The following is a 22745-nucleotide window of genomic DNA, read 5'->3' on the forward strand; positions in this document are numbered from 1 at the left end:
TCCACAATGATTTGGAACGCGTCGAAACTCGATAGACAAACGAGTTTGTCTGTCAATTCCCTCCGGGGTGCCCTTCGTCCCTCCATGTGTCCTAGTCTTGACAATTCTATTCTCCGTGATATTACCTGTTCAATTGCGAAGTCTTCTGTACTAGTTAGCGTGCACTTTCCTAATCCCTGTCACTGTCGATCCATCTGCCGTATAGATATACAAGAACCCTTATGACGTGCCTGCGACAATATTTTCAGATTTATACCCATTACGATGATTCTTGGTAGAGGCCGATGAAGAAGGGTGAGGAACCATATTCCACTACGGAAAGCCGTTCAGTCGTTCTTCAACTCCATTTATCTTTTGTTAGCTAATTTCAGCATTAGACTAGCAGTGAGATGATAGGTGCCAAGTCAGTTTGGAATCGCTAGGTAGATCAGCTTTGGGGTCTCCAACAGTGTTGAAAAAATTGCAGTGGTCTTGATCCTTCTTAAAAAAAAGTCGCAGTGTATGTTTGCTAGTTTAATTTCTGTGGGTCAAAACGCATTAGTAGATCCAGTTACAGTGATTCTTGAATGTGGGCGCTCCGGTTGATATGGATAATTTCTTAATTCATATTTGGCGCCCAAGTCTAGTGGTTTGGGATTGAAACGCCCAGAATGACTGAAACCCCATGTCCTCAGATAGCTGACTGGATTATCAACAACTTGGACCGGTCTCGGTGTCCTCCCTGCGCTCAAAGTCGGACCTCTCTCTGCCTATACGGTAAGCAAAGATTGATGTTCTTTCATTGGAGCGTGACCCATGTAGATCTATCGGAGGCGATAGCCGCGTTTGGATGAGGGAACAAAGAATCTCATGAGCTTACGGCTTGAACATTTTTGACTGTTACTGACGCTACTGTAATAACTCGGACAGCAAGCAACAATCCACAGTTTGTGGATGAAACCCTGACCTTTGTTCCAGCCCCACATAAGCTGTTCGCTTGGTATGAACTGTGGGCTCTGTCCCACTCTCCTTAATCCCCCCTCCCAATGCCAAGACTTTCTTAACTTATGGTTGCCCCCCGGGACTGGCGAGAATATATTTAGGACTGAGGAAGTGGAAGTTACCCGACGTTACTGCGATTGCCTTTCTTGATATCATTATACATTATGGGATCATAGCCTATCGGGCTGGAAGGGTTTGTTGTCTGGGACAAAGTCTTCCTCCCGTCTATGGCTGAAACTCCCACCACGGAGACATTACCGGCCGGTACCAAGCTGAAGGACCCTGAAGCGATCCGTGAGTTCTGCATGCTCATCATTGCTGTGGGCATTTGAGCAGGCTGCTGGAGGAATACAGTTGTTGATGGGATGGGATAAAGACTGGACAGTGTAGGGTCGCATAAGGTACCATCTTCTGTAGTTGCGAACTCAATTTGGACGTGTCAAACGGGGAATTTCCCACCGCCAAAATTTGAAGCTTTGTATCGATCACAGACTTTGGGCTGCAGGGAGGCGTTCGGTAAGCATAGAATGTCCAATGCCGGAACATCTCATTACAGTAATTCTGGAAATTAATTGTCGGGCTGATTCTAATTGGATCCGGTTTAGCGCAGCCCGAGTGGGCGCTGGGAATAAAAACAGCAAGTTTTTTGAGCACCCACTGGATGTCTAACCTCGGTCGATACAGTATTACATCGATCGTCTATCCCAATCTGTGGCCATGAGCCACAGTCACATTATCTACCTCCAATCTCTTCCCTTCGTCAGGAAGAATCGCAAAAAAGAATCTGGAATAGTGGTGTTATGTCAGCTCGCCACAGAATCTGTGGGGCTGGGGCTGGAGCTTGCATTTTGTGACTGCCTAATACGACCCGTAGATAGTCATAGGCAATCTTCTCCATAACAGTGGACATCAAGGGTGGAGGCCTTCGGATCTTCAAGTTCACTGTACCTAGCCGCCTGCACGGAATACCAGATTAGATGGTAACCCTCACGTTGTCCGTGCTGCTTAGCTTTCACTTGGCTAATCAACCTACAATTAAATATGACCCACTTGACGATCGATAAATTTATTCGAGAAATAACGATCAACGCTCAACTTCACTTGGCGCCGGGACCCGTTTGTTAAAGAGATTGTAGAACTGAATGGCTTTGATTCGATCTCTGACCCGTTTCGTGAAGATTTTACGGGTCAACGCCATTAGAAGCAAGTAATTATTGGCCCATTGAGCCGGGATATGATGATCCTAATATTACTTATCGGTAAATGTTTGGGTAGCGTTTGATTAAAAGTGTTGTGGTGTAGCACAGTTCAGCTGAACATGCACTTACCCCACCTGAAAATGACCGATAAATACGATTGATTACCCTCGGCTGCTCATCAGGAAGCTGTGTCTGTTTCAGTACAATTTCAAAACCCTAGGACTTTGCATTCCTCTACTTCTATAAACATGGCAGGTATGCGCGAAGATACTAGCTGCTTATTATGTCTTTTGGTTATAGATTCTGCGCTATAATACATCCCAAGCTGATTTCATCTGTCTTGAAAGGGATATACTAATTTATTGATCACATCTCAGAATCTAAAGATGGTGCTGCTATTGTCATCGATAATGGGTAATCTACCCTACTTCCTCTTCAAAAATCGGCATTAGAGATTCTCCTTTACTGTGCCAAAATTGAACTAACCACTCAAGCGGATCTGATCTGTAGGACAATGTATACCAAGGCCGGGTTTGCTGGTGACGACGACCCGCGCGCGATTTTCAGTGAGTTTGTTTGTTTTCAGATTTTGCTTGATCCAATTCTAAGTATATGGATAGCGACAATTGTGGGCCATGATGGAGGGTAAGGCCCACTGTTTCCCCGCTTGTCATTGAATGCGATGGACTGAAATATATGAAATGCTTCAGAGTTGAGAACAATGCATACGTCGGTGACAGCGCCCTCGCAAACCGTGAGGTGCTTTCGCTTACCAATCCGGTCGAGCATGGATTGATTACCAACTGGGATGATGTGGAGGAGATCTGGAACCACGCCTTTGTCACTGGGCTTCAGGTTGCCCCGGAAGAGTACCCAGTTCTCTTGACTGAGGTCCCGCTGAACCCAAAGGCGAACCGAGAGAAAACTATGCAAATTATGCTTGAAACTTTGAAAGTTCCAGCATTTTCTTTTGGTATGGGCGCTGTATTAGCTTTACACGCGTCCGGACGTACGACTGGGCTGTCGGTTGATTGTGGCCATGGCTCTATTGATTGCGTCCCGGTTTATGAGGGATTTCCATTGCCCCATGCAATTCTTCGGATGAGTGTAGGCGGAAATGATATAACGGAATACCTCGCGAACAGATTGGACGGAAATGCTTTCAATTCCGATATATTCCCGGACATGAAAGAAAACCACTGCTATGTTGCGCTCGATTCAGAGAAGGAGTCTCAACGGAACATTAAGCATAGCTATGAGCTGCCTGATGGGCAAATTATAGAAATGGGGGAGGCAATATTCCGTGCACCTGAAGTCCTCTTTCAACCTGCCATGATTGGCCTTGAAACAGCTGGCATTCATACGCAGGCGTATAATTCCATCTTCAAATGCGATCTTGACATCCGGAGGGACCTATATGGAAATGTTATTCTGGTCTGTATACCCCTTTTTTCTTTTTCTCTTTTTCCCCCAAAAAGGAACATCTGCTATGATAAAAATTCTTTACCTTACTGACGGGACCTTTTCCTCTTTTTTCTCTAGTCTGGAGGCACTTCAATGTTGCCTGGTATAGCGGACCGACTACACCACGAACTGATCTCTCTCAGCCCAGTAACTATGAATGTGAACGTTGTAGCTCCCCCCGGAGCAAAAGTACTCGACCTGGATTGGAGGCTCGATGCTAGCATCACTCTCTACATTCCAAGATCGCTGGGTAACTAAGGAGGCATATGACGAGTCAGGTCCTAGTATTGTCCATAGGACCTGCTTTTGAAAGAGAACGCCGCTGAAGGACTGTCATTATCTGCATTCAGGTCGCACAAGCACAGATGATAAAAATGGATGGGCAAGCATATAAACAGGTAGAATTTTTACTTTTTGACCATCCAGTGCAATAATCTTTCCTCGACTGAAAATTGAGTAGAATATTCACTAGCTTCGGTGGCGCGCTCGTTGGCCTCTCGGTTGATCGTCAGCGTTTCCCCGAGGCCAAAGGCACAAATTAAAAGTACATTTCACAGGATGCCACAACTCTCGCATTAGTGAAGATACCCACGATGTACTGCAAAGATTTTGTATTCCAACTACAATGCTGCCCTGCTAGATAGGGCTGACCAATTCTGGGGTAAAGGTGAACGTGAGGGTCATATATGGCGGTGTCCTCTTTACAACCTCTCAGGATCGCGGGTTAGCCTACTAGGAGTACCAAGGTCTGTCTCTACGAACATGAACCACCCGATTGATTGATTGATTGATTCATAGACTGTCCCAGCCGCCCCTATCGGCAGCTATGCAGCGTGTTCAACTATCAATACATGTCTCCCTGCTTCCTGCGTTTGAAAATGAGTTCGCTCTGACCAGACTGGAATGACCTCTTTCTCGCGCTTCCAGCAGTCACACCATACTCATAGTTATAATAATCGTTCTATATCTTTGACTTGTTAGGCCGTTCCTGGCCTTCCTCTGCTTCTGTTTAACAAAAATCACTCGTCTGCGGTAAATTATGCACCGTGGACGGGCTCCTGTTAGGGCCCCTCCTATAGAGACTGCGGTGGTTCGTTCTGTATGTTGGGAGGTACGCTACTTTAAGTGCCGATGTTACCGTATGCGTGTGGCAGTGGAATTGTTGTGGCTTGCTCGTTAATAGGTTTCAGGTCCATGTTAACTTGTCGCTATGTAGATAGTTCGTGACAAAAGGACATGTCTGGGACGTGCGGCTTGACATGAACGACTATTAGAACGCAAGTCAAGTGTGAAGTTGCAAGATATTATAGATCTCGAATTAATGTTCTGAGCTATAGGTAGTGTTGTTAGTAGTGGTGTTTTAGTGGTGTTTTTGGCGGTAGTGTTGTTAGTGTCGTTATTATTGCGATATCTATATGTTGAGCCTATGAACCATACCAACGTCTCTGCCCCGCGCCCAGCGTGTCATCGTCAGTGTCCAAGCCGTAAACCGTTATCGGGCGGGACAAACGGAGTAACAAGTTCCGTTCTCCGTCGTAGAGGCGTACAAATGAGGGAACACGACTTCCTCTCTGTACTAGGACTGTGATGTTTGGTGTTTCGTGAGGTTAGGAGGCTCGGTTTTCGGCGCGTCGGCGCGTCTTGTAAAAGGGGGACGATCGCGTTGTTGGGCTCCTCCTGGCACTCGGAGACAGCCTAACTGTTTCTCTGAGAGTTCCCAGCGGGCACCACGTGGAGGTCGAATCAATGCCGCCGAGACAGATCAATGTGCATGTGGACAAGCAAGAGAAACGGTGGACCACTTTCTTTTTCGTTGTCGGAAGTGGACCGCGCACCGAACGGAATTGCTGCAATGTACCCACACTCACCGAAGTAACATGTCCTTCTTCTTGGGAGGGAAGTCACCCTCCGATGATCAAAAGTGGACGCCGAATTTAGAAACAGTGCGAGCCTCAATACGATTTGCCATCGCTACGGGCCGACTAGAGGCCACTTAAACTCACCGACGAACTGATAAAATACGTTACCCCTACTAACCCCAACACCTTGTGCCAGACACGGTAGACACGCTTCAACTGCCGAGGATAGGATGTTGAACACTTGAAGAAGCGCCTTCAAGCCAGTCTACTCACCAATACTAACCCACAGGGACCAGCTATGACATTGAAAGCTGAGATGACAAACACGGAAGGAACTCCCGTATGGGCTCCAAGGAGACGCAGCGTATACTCAAACATGCATGTATTAGTAGATTAGCAATAGTTGCCCTCTCGGCTCAGCCGCCGGGCGTTAATGAATTGTGTGTGTGTGTGTGTGTGTGTGTAGAATAAAGAGATAGAAGCAATTTTATATCCTTGAAATCTTTGTCAGGAAGGTGGAATGGGTAGCGTGATTTCTAGATATATGACTCATCTACCGGCTAGAAAGCTGGGTAATGATGAAGTATGGATTATTACGATCGCCGACGTCTAGAGACGGGCAGAACCATCCCAGACGGCTTCGACGACCATCCTTCTGCTGATCGGGGCACTGTGTCTATAAGATATGAGGTTGATATATATATACTTTGGAGTGGCAAGATTTATTTATGTTTTTATAGCTATTATGTGCAATGTCTAATCTTATTGAGGTCTCTTATCTAGGCGCTTGCCTAAAACATTTGGAAGTGGCCATCCTTGTGGTGTCAATTTCCCACGAAACTCGGGATCGTAAAAGTAGCACGCTTTGTCCAAAGTCGCCACGTAGCGACTGCGGCCACCCATTTTGCCATGGGTTGGGTAATGGGCCAAAAGGTTGTCGAAGCGTTTGAACGCACGATGGCATTCCGGCACCCAGCAGACATACGGTCTTTCGTCCGAGTGGCACGTCAGGTGCCGCTCAAGTGCCGCTCGGCGCTTGAATTGGCGATCACATCCAGGATGTGTGCATTTGAACTGCCGCTTGGGTATACCATATGGAGATTTGTGGGGGGCCCGGTCTAGATTTGCTTGAAGAGTATCGGGAGGGGTGATGTTGGTGGGCCCGAGGGGATCACTGCTTGCTAAGGCCTCAGCATCGGGATCGCGTATCTGAGTGCGGTGCTGAGAGCACCCGATGGGCAACATAGAACAACACTCGTAAATTGGTGCAGCTTTCGTCTCAGGGCCACGGGTACATGGAGGCAAATTCAACGCGCTTGGGGGGGCTAGAGCTTTCCACATATCCCAGCCAGCAAATAACAGGAATCAGTTCGCAATGATCAAGGGCTGATTCGGCAAAGTGGGCTGTTTGTCGTTGAATTTGTCCGATTTGATCATTCTGGCCTTGCATTATAGACTGTTGCGAATGATATAGGTCAAGGGCGTGGTACTGAGGAGGGCTGTTGGTGGGACGTGCAAAGGTGTAAGAGCCAGGGATGGAGCGCCGTTCATACTTCGTTTCCTGTAGCATTGGTGCTTGATTCCAATGAGGCTGGCTCTCCAAATGTACCTCTGGATATGGCTGCCTCAAAGGGTAGAGATCCATTGAGCAGCTTACGTGTAGATCGCGCGCACGCGATACCACAATGCTGCTGTTGACTGCCTTGTATCGAGAAGAAGAAGCAGCAGTGCTACAGAAGGGATTGCATGATCTAAATGATGAGCAATTCCATCCGGTAATCCGAGGTGACAGGATAATTTGCGTGAGATAGGTATAAGTCTTTTCGTAGCCTGAAAGTGACGGCAGATAAATATGAGCAAGGAAAAAATTCCATTGCCTTATGTACCAATTATGAAGCTCACTCTCCTTCCTGTTCATTCCGTGGAAAAGTTTGAGACAGCACTAAATTGAGACAGCCTTTAGTTGATGCTGCTCATTCAAGTGATAACAGCTGAAACTCCGAAAGTCATTGTATTATCGCCGTCCAAGTGCAGAAAGCGACGGTGATGAATCTATGAAATGCGCGATCATCTATCAGGCCTGTTCAATCTCAATGTTTTCTCCTTGTCTGAATTTTTGGTGATAGATTATTTGCTCGCATCCACTGAAAATAAAACAACTGTTGATCATCTCCTATTCATCATCAACTGTCTCTTCACCGGAGTCCTCCTCGGCTTTTATGACGCGGCAGCACAAGAAATTTTCCAGTTAGCCAGATCGAACTCGTAACTATAAATTAAATAAGAACAATTGGCAGGCTGAGAAGAGGTAAATCTTTTTTCGTCCCTGTATAGTTTATGTTACCCCAGAGAATGGATGCTACAGCTGCCCCCCGCGATCTTGAAATGGACGAAAACACCGGAAGCAACGAAATTCCGACCCAGTGTGAGAACTTCGACTCCGATTTGAGAAGAGAAAAATCCCCACCGGTAAGAATCCATCTGATATTTCAGGTCAAATTGAACATTCTGATTGATTTAGTCATCTCTTCAGCCGCAAGCCGACGAGGAACTGTCTGAAGCAACCGAGCCCTTTCAGCCAATATTCAAGCTCCTGGCAGAGCTGGAACAAGATGATCCGAAGCTTGCCTTCCAAGCAGCCCGGATCTTGGGGCTCTACCGTCGATTGTGGGAGTCGTGCATGTCGAAACACGGTGGCAATGAGAATCTCGAGCAAGCCAACCATGGTTTGAAAGAGGAAAATGTACATTTGGAGAACGAAAAGAGCCGACTACAGGGCTACCATGACGAGCAGAGAGCCCAGTTTGATCGTTTGAATCAAGCAGTGGAGTCGTCTCAGGTGCGGCTGGTCAACATTCTCGATGATTGGGGGCAATACTCCCGCAGTCAAGTGGCAGAACTGATGGATTGTGACAGAGAGTGGTGAGGAGTCTTTTGTCAAATAGGCTTGAGTGAGCTTAGGTACAGTAAACTAAGAGAAACACAGCCTACTAAATAAGATATCATATCTCAGGAGATTCTAACTAAGCCTAGCTGGGCATATGATAAATTTCTAATGAAAGTGTTCTACTCCTTCAAGTATCACGGACGCCCTAGAAATTTGATCAAAGAAACCGCACTGAGGCTTCCTGGGCTGCTGTGGGATTTATTTAAGGGCATCATTGTAAATTCCTATGACCGCCTCAAAGAAGCGAATTTGGCAGATGAAAAAAAAAAATAAAAGAAAGAAAAAAAAAGAACAAATATTCCAAGTTTGAATTCAGATTTATATTCGTAGCTAAAAGTAATGGCCAAACTAGATTTTAACGGAAGCAAATTCCGCAAGTTAACACAAAACTTCTCTCGAAGGCCGTGTGCAAATGTCGGAAGTGCAGATTCGCGTCATTACGCCCGGCGTTTTCTGCGTCTTGTGCATAGGTCTATGGCCAACCGGAGGCACGTTCGAATGAAATGACCCAGCTTCAGCGTTTCTGAATCAGGATGTCGCGATGGAGTACGGTGGATCGATGATCTGCAAGGCCGAGATAACACTGCCGTGAAATGCTTTCATTGCCTGTTTCCGACCTTCCAGCTCCAGCGATTGCCGATTGCAACACTGAAGAAGAGTATCAATCTCGTACTCCAGCCTTTCATTTGATTCGCTCATTTGGCGTCGCTCATCTTCCAGCCGAATATTCTCCGCCGATTTCAGGACATACGTTTCCCATAGACACAGATACAAATCCAACAATTTCAGGGCGGGTGCAGCGAGGTCAGCATTGCAGCGTAAGATTTGCTGCAGCTGCGTTGTAGGTAGGTTCGCCGAGGCAGAGATCTGTATCTTGCTATTGAGCTTTTTTGTCGGTTGACGGGGGATGATGAAGGAGGGAGGCCTACCTTTAGTCGGGTGATGGTAGAGGAGGAAGCAGTTATGCTCTCTCTTGCGTCCGAGTCGTTACTCACATCCTCAGAGACCCGTCGCTGTCTCTTTGTCGGTCTGCCGACTGGCGAAGGGGATGCAGCGGACGAGCTCATTGGTGAGGGAAATAATAGGAGAAATGGGAATGAACACTGCATTGCCTCGTTATTCCACATCTTAAATAATGAATCTTCCCTTCAGAAATGCGGGATTCAAAGATCGACTTTGGATTTGTATGGGGGGCTTCAAGTTCACAAACAGTTGGCGCGGACGCATACTGTAATCAATCTGATGATGAACTGTGTTGAGTTAGCTGTATAGTCTGAAAGTTCGCCTAAGAGACACACTGGTCATGACCATGTAGTCTTGTGAAGGCAATATTCCCCGACAGTGACTTTTAATGACAATCATGCGGCTACAAGGTGGTCGACTGATTTTCTGCGGCTCGCGGCCCGCCGGGAATCTCAAAGAGCACCGACTCATCGACTGCCCTAGTCTCTGTTGACTACCCACGGCCACTGAGCCGCCAATCCGCTGTGGCTCCGAGAGGCTGCGATCTGTTCTCGGTAAACCTTGCGACCATCGATCTCGTGCTGGATGGCCCTTCGGATAGCCTCGTCCTCCGCAAACCATAGTGCTGTCCGGAGGCTGTACATGTCCATCCTCTGATCCGCTAAGAGCATATCAACGACAGGAGCATGTGCGCCTTTGACTGCCAACACCAGCGGAGACTCCAACCACCGATTCTCCAGATTGGGATCAATGTTCCGGTGGGCCAACAGGGCCCGAGTCATTTCCAGGTTACCAGCACGGGCGGCTATCCCCAAAGCCGTGTCATGCGTCGTCAAAGTACCTTGATTGATCCGAAGCCGCTCCCCTTGCTGTACTAACAGTCTGACAGCCTCGATGTGGCCTCCTGCTGCTGCTTGGCACAGTGGTGGAACCATCAACTCTCTGCCGGTATTGATTTCTACACCTCTTATGCCCAAGAGGATTTTCATGGTGGTGGCTCTTCCCGCGGCAGCGGCAGTCGAAAAGGGGGTTTGCCTCTCGACACAGACGTCAACATCAATTCCGGGGACCGCGAGGAGCTGCTTCAAAGCTGTGGTATCCAATCGTGTTGCGGCATGGTGCAGTGATGTCGATGGTGCGTCCCATCGACCGCAGCCGCCAACTAAATTGACATCAACGCCATTTACAGCCAGCAATCTCTCGGTGATCTCGTCATAGGATAGATAGGTCGACCACCAGAGTGGGGTGTTGCCATCATTATCTATACAGTTCACGTCTGTCCGTGGATGCCAAAGAATCAGATCGACCACGTCCAAGCGTCGGCCGCGGACAGCAAGATGGAGTGCCGTATGACCATTTCGGTCAATGGTCGCCAAATCACGGTCTTTTCGCCGCAGTAGCAGTTTCACAGCACCCACTGACCCATGGAGAACTGCCTGGTGGAGCGATGGCTCATTGTGTAGGCTGTTATGTGGTGCAGCATATTCTCGCTGCCTTTGAAAAAGGGCCATCATGGAAGGCCTGTTGATTCGACTTGCCCGAACCCCGGGCGAAATGCCCAAATCATCATTTGCGTTTGGGTTACTGCCCTTGGCGAGCAGTAGTTGTGCCAATCCAATGCGGCCCCACCATACAGCGAGATGGAGCGCTGTTTGGCCCCGTTGATGCCGGAGGTCGACTGCACAGTCCACGCGCTCTAGTACACGCCACAGGGTTGAGGATGCTCCATGCCGAACAGCAATCCACAGTGCGCTTTCTTGCTCTCGGTTCTGAAGATTGATATCTAGACCGGGGCTGTTCAGCAAGAGTGGGAGCACTGTAGAAGAGGAGTGTTTGATGGCTCTCATCACGGGGGTTTTTCCACGAAAGAAGGCATTGATATTGGCTCCGTAGTCAAGCAACCACCTTGCGAGCGTGATATTGTCATCCTTAGCGGCCATCCCAAGAAGGTTGCTGTTCTGATAGTCGATATTGAACTTGAGAATTACGGGCCGCAGTTGGTGGTACAGAGTTTTGCATGATCTTGCAAGGGCAAATTTCGCGCTACCCTGGAGATACGAAGCGATCAGAAATAATATTTCCGTGGGTAAATCCCGAATGTGTGACTGTTTTTCTTGGTTAATTGATAGGGATCAGGACATGGCGGTTTTACTAACCATGCTATGATAGAATGGTGACTTTGGTTGTGGAACTGAGGGGACTTGCAAAAAAGTAAATGAATTGAGATACTGTAGGTTTTTCAATCTTCGATGAATAATATGGGTCATACCCTGCGCACGAACCCACTCAATTGGGTCTCCATATCGAATTCCCAGCTATCAATGGATAACAGCATGGTGCTCCTGGGATTCGTAGTTTCATTGGATATCTATTAAAGATTAGCACCAGCATTGGAGGCCCTTTCATCGCTCCTAGATACACGAAAGTTGATTCCAGGATCGCCTGGTGTTGTTTTATAGAATGTGACGAACGCTATGCGGCTGGTTAAAACTATCTCTGTCCAGATCAACGGGCCAGGGCATGGAATACCAAGTTTGCTGGATCTTTCGACTGCATTTCTTACACGCCCAGTCCGCCACGAAAAATCTCGATGGAATGTGATAAGAACCATGACCAGGAAACAGTATAGCCACCATTACTGATATAAATACTGTCGATATAGCGCAGCTGCTAGCAAAATTTATCTTACCACATTTTCCTCCCGAGAGAAGTGAATTTTCAATCAGTGGCTCCTCTGTATTAGTGATCCTTAAAAAGCCCTTCAAGCCGGACGAAGATCAAGTTAGGCTCTTGATATTGTTACTGTGAAACTTCCACCATGCCAACTGTTGGTCTTACGAGACCTTTACGACGGCCTTGCATCCAATGTCGCACTTGGAAAAAGGCATGCAATCGTGATTTACCCTCCTGTCAGTCTTGTTCGGACCGTAGGGAGCCTATCCAGTGTACGTATGAAGAACACACTTCCTCGCGGCTTCATCGAAGCAGAAAGGCGTCGGTAGGATCAGGAAAGTCGAAGCAGAAAGAAAGCGCTCCTGAGAGCGAGCAGACGCGGGAGACTCTTCAAGAAAAATACATGACGATTGAAGCTCGCGATGAATCTGGGCGGGATTCCCAAGCTCCGTTTTCTCCTGCTGCCTCAGGGTTCACCCCCTGTTTGATGCGACCATACTATGAAATGACAGTTCCCGTAAGATTGTCAAGCCTTTTTGATCCATCCTGAACTAACAGCTGGCTAGGTATCTCTGCCACGTCGACTTCAAATCCGAATACCAAAATTTTGCCCTCCCTCGGCCGAGAAGGCCCATACCCTGCACCAACTTTTGTTGGTACTCAACTACTTATTCGTCAGTGCAATGTTTCCTAATGATAAGGATCTTTTGTGGCCCATTATATACCGTCGTGCTCAGAACTGGGAGCAAAGCTTTGTCTTGCAGCATAGTGGGTTGCAACCCTGGCTCATTGATATTCGCGATGCTTTAACCGATTCTCAGGGTTTGCATACCGTGTCATGTGAAGATTTGGAAGTGCAGATCCGATATATCTTGTTCCTTCTCGGACGATATGCAACAAAAGGGTCTAGCCTCCTCCAAGCATGCTTTGAGCAACCTCTTGCGCCGTATCGACCTTTTGGGGTCGGGGCCAGTGTTGCTCTGATATGCTACGCATTCAGGGGCATTAGTACTAACCACTTACGGGCCTATGAGTCGAAAGAGATCTGGGCACGCGATGAGACATTCTTCTTCATTATGCTGGACCAATTAAAAAAATCGCCAATCTTCTCCTCCGAACTGTCTGTGGGAGAGCTGCAGGCCATTTTACTGGATCTTCAGAGAGCATTCCACAACGAGGAAATCCGAGTCGCTTCAGTGTCAGCCCAGGAAATCAATATCCGCAACAGGGCGGAAGTCATAAATTATTACACCCAGGCGTTTCAAGTGCTTGACCCATTCCTTCTTCCAAAGATATCGCTGGATGCGTTAGGGATCAAGCCGCCCGAGAACTGCAGTCACCTTCATCTGGCCACTCTCTTGGCCACTGTCTTTTACGACAGGCATCCGATCCAGAGTCTGAATGAGAATTTCAAAAATATCCCCGGCATTATGCTGTCAAAGCCCGATCGAGTTGTAGTGACCGAGATGTTTCATGTGAAAGCGTGGCAGGAACGTTGGTGGAATGGTAGCTCGGATAAATTCTATGTAAGTGTGTTTCATGTTGCTCCCGGGCCGGAGACAAAGACTCAGTCAGGTTAATGGATTCGGCATATTGTGCTTCGAGATCTAGTTAATCCTCAAAATCAAAATTCAATTCAACCTGAGAGGAATAGTTGACAAGTAGTGAACGTACAATTATTCCTGAACCAAATTCTTTTTTTTTTTTGGGCTGAAGAAAGCTTCAACGTACGCAGTGCTAAGATGGAAATGATCGATGCCTTGGTATAGATCAACATTATGCAGGTCAATTCAAATTCCAGAAAGCTGATTCTAAAAATGCTAGGAGCCTGTCTTGACATTCATAAACGCTACATGCCAGGTGAGAAAGTGGGTTGAAAAGGGTCTTCGCGGCATCGGTCTATGTGCAGTTAGCAGCCCAGTTCACTTAACAGCGTTTTTCACGGTCAGCCAAATGCTCTAACCTTGCAGTTGAACGGTCTTTGCTAGATGGTTTTCCTTGATGTTCATTTAAAAAGGCCTCTCGCTTACAGTGTTCTGGATCGGCAATTTCGCACTTCCAAAACTATATAGATTACTTTGCCTTGCGACTCCTGGGACTCTACTCAACGAATATGGATCAAAATGGCAAGCATCTATCTAGTTTCTCAAAATCGGACTTCGATTCATTCCGCAAAAAGCCTCTCAGTATGTACTGCATCTAATTTCCAACATTCATGACAAAGAACCTGACGATGACCCAGACAAACCCTCCCTGGCAGATCCGTGCCCCTCGCAACAATCCGTGAATAGGCTCCCTTTCCTGTATTCGAAAACTGAGGAACTTGTCTGGAAATGGGATCAGTCGAAGCTCTGCGGCCAGAGCATCAACATTATCTTACAGTCCACCCTCATGCCACAGGATCATCCGTGCAACAGGCCTGACCGAGCCCGCGAATTCGTTCTGATCGAGAATGACAATGTCATTGTACAGCCCCCAGCATACCTGACACGTCTGAAGCCGGAGCAGTATCAGGTCGGTTTGATTCATACAGACAGTTTGACGGATATGAAGATCATTCTCCTTGGCCTCCCAAAATGGAAGAAACCTTCCAAGGTCAAGGAAAGCGTGCTTCGCCTTGAAAACTATCTGGCCAGGAAAAGCTTTCCGCTCTTCTACGACTGGTCCACCGAATACTGGATCTCGGATTCGGTCGTCATTGATCCGCGGTCGACAGATGAAATCGAGATGATTGATCGGGGGAAACGAACGGCGCACAGCCACGACGCAAAATATATTTGCATCGGCCTCCCAGCAACCACCATGGGACCCCTTTTCAACATACTTGTGTCATCTTGGAATGCCAGCCCGGCCTGCTTTGAGTACGCGATCGGATTCATTTGGGTCTATGCGTTGATCGATCCGGGGAATTTCTACATAGAGCTTGACACAGCCTTAGACCCCGCGTGCGACCCCGTTGCCTCCATGCTGCAACAAATGAAAGGAGGATCTTGGGTGGCTGTAACCAAGCTATCTCTTAGGCTTGAGGGGTCTAGCAGGATGAAACACTCCATTCTGGTTCAGGTTCTGGGAGTTTCTCAGGCCCGCGCCACTTCCACGCATAAGCCAATCACTCATCGATAGACTTGTTCTCAACTGAGGTGTCTTACTTTCCGCGAGGGGATTGATGTTCAATTATCTCTACATATTTAACTATCGATGATAATTCAAATAGTCAAGGTATTCACTAAATATAGCCCCTTTCGACATGGGATTGATATGATATTGCTTCGAGGTCGGAAAGTTTATACATGGCCGGTTTTGTACTCAGCATCTGATTAAGGTTTGAACACTCGTGTGAATTTCACGTCTGGATGGCAGGTGGCCATATATGGATGGAGAAGTTTCTTCCGACATTTTTGCCACGAAATGGTCTTCTCTAAGCTAAATTTACCTTCATGTACAATATCAAAAAGCAATTATATTGAGGCAAGGTGCCATCCCAAGGTATACATTGCACCCACGAGAAATTCCGCCGAACATCGTGGAGAGAAAACATGAGGGGATTGCAGATCCAAAATTCTTGAAAATTTAATTCCTAAGGAAACAAGTGCAATCACTGAAAGCGTATAGAGAATCATCATTTGCAGAATCTTGTCCACCAGACATCTTCAGCCCTCTTCCACTACGTTATACTGCCCTTATCTCTGCAAACGTCGAGCCCGCAGCGTCTTCTGCCCCGGCTCATCTGGCTTATGAGTTGGGTCACATTCGAGTCCCTCATCTACTCCTGTTTCAATAGCCTTCCATCGGTTGGAAAGGCCCTCTAGGTGCCTGCGGACATCTTCGATACATTTTCTCTGGTTCGCCATTGATCTCTCCAAGATCCTGGATATTGGTTAGCTTGTTATTTGTACCCGAGGATGAGGTTGACAACTAACTTCACACATGGTTCTAGGCTTAAAGCATTACTCTGATTAGCACAATTCTCCGGGAAGGAGTAGGGACAAATAGTACTAACTCGGCAACACATTGGAGAGCAAGCATGTTGCTGTCCCTCAGAGACTGGGCTCCATAATCTCCTAACTGCGGAATTGGTACCACTCCATCCTGAACATCGTTGGGCGGGTCACTCTGCTGTGATGCCGCCTGATGATTGCCGCTTGAATGCGTCGATTCTTCCTCGGTGGTGTCGCCAGACAGGGGCGCAGTCGGACTTTGGCTGTATTCAGACTCCGAGGATGACAGGGACAATGCGCGCTGCAATCGACGCCGGAAGTCTGGCATCTTCTGAGCGCGTGAGGGTTTTTGGACGGCTCCCATGGTCGTGTTCTAATTACGCAAAAATACCGCGAAGTATATATGCCGTGCTTGGAAGGAGGAGGTGAGGATCTATTAAATAATAGATGGCGAGATGAAAATTTGCACGTCTGCAAATAGGTCCAGCAAGCACTCTTCCGTAGTGGAAGATGCTGTCGCCCTGATCATACGCCAGTCATGTTCTGTTTCGCATTCAAAATAAAGTGAAAAGATGGGCGGCAAACACTCTTGATGGTTCATGAATCAACAGGCAAACGTTGACGGGCAATCAATTTTTCCACTGCCACTGATAATTTATTTTGCCTACTTCGTGGCTCGCAGGAACCTAGCCTATGTTGATCGATTTCCTTGCAGGTAATTACTTCTATTCATACGCGGACCGGTGATAAACGCGGGCACAAAGATTGGATTCGCCAGAGCCATAGATGATACCCGACCACTCCCGACCATATTCTGGGAAACGACATCCGGTGGCCAAGTTGGAACCCGCCCATCAGGCACTTGGCCTGCGAACGTCTAGTTACAATCTGTCCATTGCGCATCCACGTAGGAGAGAATAGATGCATGTACCGGAGCAGTTGTTATGTCCTAGTCTACAAATATCGTATAAAAGCTTAGGCATCCGTCTCTTGCGGGATCAGTCAGTTTTCTGCTTGCCAGCAAAATCGGAAAGCGTTTCCCCTGGTGAGCAACGTTAACTGAACGATGATTGGTCGAGTCTAGACCCTCGGCCGCCACGGTTCCAGGTGGGGCGGTCGACCCGCCCTCTGCGGAAATGCTAAAATTTCTTATTTCAACGTTGATTAACCGCCTCAACGCCCAGCAAAAAGAGTGCAGGCCCGCTATTGGGTCTGCCACGATGTACGCAAGTGGTCGCTACCGCAAACCCTACTCGATTGGCATAAAAGACGCTCGTTTTCCGTCGAGAAGAAGATCAGGATTTTCCTCTTCACACTCCGTGGCCGCGAGGCCTTGGGGTGTCTTTTGCAGGGACATCTGCGTTACCAAGAGTCTCCGCAGGGACAACTGCGAAATCAAGTCTCGCAGGGGGACGCTGCGTTACCAATTGAGACCCGCAGGAGAGTGCTGCGTCAACAAGTTCTCCCTCGCAGCAATGAGCCCTGCGATTGTAAGAGTGCGCTCCCTCACAGAAGATGAGCCCTGTGATTGTAGAAACGCGCTCCCTCGCCAGCAATGAGCCCTGCCGTTGTATTGTGTGCTCCCTCACAGACGATGAGCCCTGTGATTGTAGAAACGCGCTCCCTCGCCAGCAATGAGCCCTGCCGTTGTATTGTGTGCTCGTTCAGACAGAGCCCGTGGCGCCGCGGTCCTCGCCCTGTTCCTCTGACGACAAGCAGGCACCTCTTCGTGGTGTCAGAGACTAGTATTCGAGTCCTTCAGGGGAATCGAAGAAGCCAGGACCTGCTCCAAATGTCCATAGAAATCAAGTACCTCCAAGCAGGCTTCGTTTCATGCCTTCGATCTGTTCCAGGAATCGATAGAAATCAAGAAAATCCAAGCAGGCTTTTTAAGCCTTCGACCTCCTATGGTCAAGATCCCATTCACGTAATGCACGTAGCCTTCAATCGTTCCCAGAACCTGTACACTGAGCGCTCACTTCATACGACATAGCGTAGTAAATTGGGCCATTGAGCTTGGTGACGCGGTATCTGCCAGCGTGGTCATGGCCGGTGAACGCAGCTGCCATCCAAAGTAGTCAACATCCCTGTGAAGGCTTTGTCTGTTGGCTGGAGTGGTGATGAATATGTGTGGGCTTGGTGAGGCTTGATGGTTGCTGACAGTGAGGGCCGTGGCTCATGGTCATGGTGTGTTGACGGAGGCGTTGGTGGTGGGTCGTTAATGATCGTTGCTGGTCGTTGATGGAAGCTGACGGGATTGTTGACAGTTGTTGACGCGCAGCGGGCCCGCTGAGCGGTGAAGTATCCACCGGTGATCAACACCCAATCAACACCCGCCCTGCCTCAACACGGCCGTCCCAGGATCAACGCGAAGACCGATATGCGGCGAGAATATACCGAGGCTTCGACATGGATTTGACAACCCAGATAGGACAGTGAACGAATGTCTTTGGCCCAAATTGATTTTGCCTACAACGTGGCACACCATTTAGTCAAGTCAAGTTGCATGCAAATAAAGGGCGTGGACTGAAGGCATGCAAATTAATCAGCGTGGACTGAAGACATACATGGATTAAGGTGGATGTATTTGTAGAATATAGTTTGTCTGTACTCAGTCCCTCTCGGTTCACTTTGCGGAGCAATTTATTTGCATCGGATTTGATCGTGTGTGTTTCGATAATAGACCGCGTCCGGGGTAGGATGCACGGCTATGTTGCCGCCCGTTACCAACACACGATATATATCTTTAGATCGCACCGGCCATTCATGATTGGAGACGAAGTACGAGAAGGATCACGATACGAGAAAAACCACTAGCTAAAGCTACAAATGCTAAATTGTTATCTATCAATCGGTTCCCAAGTATTTCCCCAAGTATTATTTCCTCCTGGTATGGCTGAATGAGCGACGCTGCTGGAGCTGGAAATGTCGACTTCAGATATGGCTGTTGCTGTTCTCCGTGGGATGATGTGGGAATAAGTGAGCCAAAATTTCGCCGCCGCGGCTGAAATACTTTTTGGCCCAGTCGAAATGGCATACCTGAAACGATGCACGGGTTCGATTCCAGCACCGGGCGTTCATTTGTACCTGGACGGAACAACAGATCTCGCTCATCATGCTGTCTTGGCACAACCAGCGTGGCTTTCCGAGCCATTCCTCGAATGTTTTTGTGACGTATTATACAAGAATTGCCTACATCTTCACCTCGAGTGGATATGGTGAGTCTATCCTTCCCATAGCATGGGTATGTCGCCAAAGTCAGCGCACTGGGCCTTGAGATCGAGTGATCGGCCTGCGGCTCCTTCGCATGCGTGTCGCCCCCGCGGCGCATTCACGTGGCGCAGTTGGTGTTAGCGGCTACGTTCGTAGGCAATAAGGACGTCTTCTTTTTCCCTCCATCTGGTGATGAAAACCGACCTTGCATCTTTCGGACTACCATAGGGGAATCACGACTATCGTGAGGCCTGCTTCTGCGGGCGGTCCGTGCCCCTCGGTGGTGACATTGTGAGGAGCGTTCGGTCGGTCGGCTTGCGGTGGCATTCAGCATACCATGGTGTGGGGCCAATCGATCATCTTCATATCGGCGGTCTGACAACGTGGTCAGCTGGGGCCCGAAACATTCTGTTGGTATCACCAGCTAGGTCCTGTGTACACAGTTAAGTGAACAGTTTATGCTTCCAAAGCAAAGCTTGATTGATTCGTGTATGATAGATGTGTTTTCCGGCTCAGGCTCGAAGTACCCCTGAATCCCATAAGCCGGAACCGCAACTTAACGCGAGGTTACGTACACTGAAATGTGATCTATCAGACGCTGGCTTGCTCTGATAGAGGGATATATCCCGACACATTCAGTGATGAGAACGTACCTTGCCAGCTTTGGATCGCCCTTTATCGGCTGGCTCAAGGTGAACTTCTCAATCACTTGTACTCGTGGCTTACTGAGATAACGCCGGCCATCGTACTGTATTCTGACTCGTACTTTGACTGGATTTAGGGCAGGCCGAACCAGGACTGAAAATTGGTCCCTCTCTATATCAGCAGGATTCCCAGTGACCGAGCGCGGCGAACGCTTGCCATGAGAGTAGTTTCACATGGACCATGGGCGATCTAGTGACCGAGACAAGCGTCAGCTCCTATATATATGCGAGGGACAGGGACAGGATCAGCTCATACCAAGGGATATGTATTTGGGAGCAGAGACATTCCCAAGCATGGCTATATACTTTGCTGTTGGCACGGACACAGCCAGTGGCCAGCGGATAAGCAGTCGCACCAAGTCAAAGGACACCAGAGGGAGGGGTGATAATTCGACTGGGGCAAAGGTATTGCCTGACAGCGTTTGCTTTGTGGCGAGATCTGAGGTAGCTTCGGTTGGTGTTACTTTGGCAGAAAGCGTGTTGTTGATGGTCATTCATGCAAGGTCTCCCTCTCTTCTTGTCGAATGCTGCGATAACTCGTTCGGTGTAGCACGGATCGATCATGCCTGCTGATGAGGTTCGGAATGACACGTGGGACAAGAGGAGCCGAGCCGTCGGAATACGGCAATGTTCTATTACTTTGACAGTTAGCCCTCGATCTGACAGAGTGAAGCGGGAAGATTGAAAAAAAAAAATTGCAATGTTACCACGTGGCTAATCGTGAATATGGAGCCTTCCTGGACTGGGCCCAGAATGCATTGAGCGGAGTGCCGTTTCAACCCATATTTTGAAGCAACAAGATGCAAGGTTTCTCGGAGGCAGTGGCTTGGCCCGTCTTGTCAGTACAATACCGACAATCGCGCTGCGGTGAGAAAGAGACATCAGCAATACTTTCTGAGGAACAGAGAGTCGGAATGAGACAGCACCCGTACTGAACTCAAAATGTAGTCCCGGTCGTTGGGGATAGGTAGGGGCCACGCATGGGGCAACTTACTAGGCATGCGCTGGATCATGGTACATCCAAATGGCTGTCTTTTCATCCTGTGAATCATCAGCACAGGTTTAGTCTTCTCGACTACCACAATGATTAAACTGACCTTACCAGTTCCTGCGGCACGCGGCTTTTTATCAGGGCCAAATCGGCTGCAGAAATTCGATCTACAGTAGAAGGAATCATTAGTAGGTAAATTATGAGGGCTTGCCGTAACTCACTATCCTGGCCACCGGGATGTCCCCTTTGCGGTTAGGACCCGCCAACTGGATTCGTATAGAAACAGCGGAGATGAGACTGATCTGGACATCATTCACGTCAGCATGGCTTCGAATGACTGGGCAACTGCACTTACCCGCCGTCACTGATATAAGTATCAAGGGGAGACAGGCTAGGGGCGATACAACAGGTTAGTTCGATCACAAGTGCGTGACATTTCGGCGTCAGTCCATACCGGGGAGTAGCTGGCGAAGTCGAGAGCATTTTGCACCAAGACGACATGGGGATGCTTGAGAAAGACTATTCTGGGTGGCCAAAGGCCAGACTTTTATAGCATTGCCGCCAGCCTTTCAGCTTAAGTCGGTGCAATGATTATCGCACATTGTACGGTAAGGGGTCAACAGAACTGGCCCTCCAATTTTAGCTGCTTCTTCACCAATGATTTCCAGGAGATACTTGGAGGAATTTCAGTTTTCCACTGTTGGCACCGTTTCAACAAGTGCAAAGATACCGTAGATAGCGCTGACGACATGTTTACACGTTCATCAACATGCGTCTGTGGTTCATCGCTACAGGAAACATCGGCCACGTTCAATTCTATTCACCGGTCATGACGATCTACTTCGTTGATCAAACGTTGAAAACTGTCCATGTCGTCACCGTCTTCCTTTCCCTTTCTTTCTACTGTTTTCTGGTATCACTACGGAGCAAAACTCGCAGTATCCGCATTTCTTTGATGTTGCCATCTGTTTCATCACAATCCGAAAACCCGTTCTGGGATTACATTCGCGAACGTGTGCTCATTCTCCGCAAGATAATCATCCAGAGATATCAGTTTGAATTGGAGCGTTCACAAGCACTCATCGACGCCTTGGATTCAGTAGACGAGACAAGATTACAAAGCGCTAACCGCTAACCTTCTACCAAAAGTGTTCACGGTCGATAGAATATAAATAATATGCCGTGGCCTACTATGACTTTTTTATGACCGGAGCTTCTCAAGATTGAGAGCATCTTAGGAGAGGCGTCTCAGAATGAGCTCCTTCTCGGAACAGCGCTCTTGTTCCAGACCTTCTCTGAGGTACAGATCGATTCCACACTCAGATACTCACCGCTGCCCAGGATGCTTCATCTTCCCACTGTCCCGGCTACAACTTTGGAAGCCATGGAAACCAACTGTTTCTCCCTATCAAGTCTCCCCTCGGTTGCAAGCTGGTTCTCTTCGTACGCGGAAATCAAGAAAATGGAATTACTGCCATCGGCTGTAGCGGCGCGGTAACAGTGGTCTGGACGAAGACTGTGTAGGTGCACATCGTAGAGTGAATAGCCTTTGCATGAGTACTTTCGTGCGACGCGTTCGACAGGCGATGGATCGGAACGGTCTATGAGGAGGCAATCCGATTGATTCCACTCCCCTCGCTCGAGTGACCAGAACTTGATTTCAACGTGGTGCCCGAGTGGTGGGTCGGGTTGGTCGTGCATTGGAGGCTGAGGAGGAGTGTTAGTTCGACCATTCTGTGTTGGCGTGTGCTGGGTGCCTCTGTGCATTGCTTCCGTAGGCTGGCCACAAGGGGTTGGCAGTGTCCACCCCCCA

The 22745-nt window shown here is 48.3% G+C and overlaps 8 protein-coding genes across 8 annotated transcripts; 4 read left to right on the forward strand and 4 right to left on the reverse strand.

Moving 5' to 3' along the window:
- Nucleotides 1–2694: 2694 nt before the first annotated feature.
- N7469_002057 (actin-1) lies at nucleotides 2695–3954 on the forward strand (the record flags this gene model as incomplete). The annotated part of the gene is made up of 4 exons (XM_056640977.1): nucleotides 2695–2746; nucleotides 2801–2825; nucleotides 2891–3614; nucleotides 3817–3954. 4 exons carry the CDS (start codon nucleotides 2695–2697, stop codon nucleotides 3952–3954), a joined length of 939 nt encoding a protein of 312 aa, XP_056503471.1.
- A 2311-nt stretch (nucleotides 3955–6265) lies between these two features.
- N7469_002058 (C2H2-type zinc finger protein) lies at nucleotides 6266–6748 on the reverse strand (the record flags this gene model as incomplete). Its single annotated transcript, XM_056640978.1, has 1 exon — nucleotides 6266–6748. One exon carries the CDS (start codon nucleotides 6746–6748, stop codon nucleotides 6266–6268), a length of 483 nt encoding a protein of 160 aa, XP_056503472.1.
- A 1107-nt stretch (nucleotides 6749–7855) lies between these two features.
- N7469_002059 (uncharacterized protein) lies at nucleotides 7856–8429 on the forward strand (the record flags this gene model as incomplete). Its single annotated transcript, XM_056640979.1, has 2 exons — nucleotides 7856–7972; nucleotides 8025–8429. The coding sequence occupies 2 exons, from the start codon at nucleotides 7856–7858 to the stop codon at nucleotides 8427–8429; spliced, it is 522 nt and encodes a 173-aa protein (XP_056503473.1).
- Nucleotides 8430–8978: 549 nt separating this feature from the next.
- On the reverse strand, nucleotides 8979–9517 carry N7469_002060 (uncharacterized protein; the record flags this gene model as incomplete). The annotated part of the gene is made up of 2 exons (XM_056640980.1): nucleotides 8979–9317; nucleotides 9380–9517. 2 exons carry the CDS (start codon nucleotides 9515–9517, stop codon nucleotides 8979–8981), a joined length of 477 nt encoding a protein of 158 aa, XP_056503474.1.
- A 375-nt stretch (nucleotides 9518–9892) lies between these two features.
- On the reverse strand, nucleotides 9893–11260 carry N7469_002061 (ankyrin repeat domain-containing protein; the record flags this gene model as incomplete). Its single annotated transcript, XM_056640981.1, has 1 exon — nucleotides 9893–11260. The coding sequence occupies one exon, from the start codon at nucleotides 11258–11260 to the stop codon at nucleotides 9893–9895; it is 1368 nt and encodes a 455-aa protein (XP_056503475.1).
- Nucleotides 11261–12769: 1509 nt separating this feature from the next.
- N7469_002062 (uncharacterized protein) lies at nucleotides 12770–13666 on the forward strand (the record flags this gene model as incomplete). The annotated part of the gene is made up of 1 exon (XM_056640982.1): nucleotides 12770–13666. One exon carries the CDS (start codon nucleotides 12770–12772, stop codon nucleotides 13664–13666), a length of 897 nt encoding a protein of 298 aa, XP_056503476.1.
- Nucleotides 13667–14199: 533 nt separating this feature from the next.
- N7469_002063 (uncharacterized protein) lies at nucleotides 14200–15209 on the forward strand (the record flags this gene model as incomplete). The annotated part of the gene is made up of 2 exons (XM_056640983.1): nucleotides 14200–14272; nucleotides 14329–15209. 2 exons carry the CDS (start codon nucleotides 14200–14202, stop codon nucleotides 15207–15209), a joined length of 954 nt encoding a protein of 317 aa, XP_056503477.1.
- A 557-nt stretch (nucleotides 15210–15766) lies between these two features.
- N7469_002064 (uncharacterized protein) lies at nucleotides 15767–16388 on the reverse strand (the record flags this gene model as incomplete). Its single annotated transcript, XM_056640984.1, has 2 exons — nucleotides 15767–15953; nucleotides 16087–16388. The coding sequence occupies 2 exons, from the start codon at nucleotides 16386–16388 to the stop codon at nucleotides 15767–15769; spliced, it is 489 nt and encodes a 162-aa protein (XP_056503478.1).
- Nucleotides 16389–22745: the final 6357 nt, after the last annotated feature.

Source organism: Penicillium citrinum, assembly GCF_028827155.1.
Source record: "Penicillium citrinum strain IBT 23319 chromosome Unknown utg000002l:1.0-3833315.0:1.0-3834789.0, whole genome shotgun sequence".
In the NCBI taxonomy this organism is placed as follows: Eukaryota; Fungi; Ascomycota; class Eurotiomycetes; order Eurotiales; family Aspergillaceae; genus Penicillium; species Penicillium citrinum.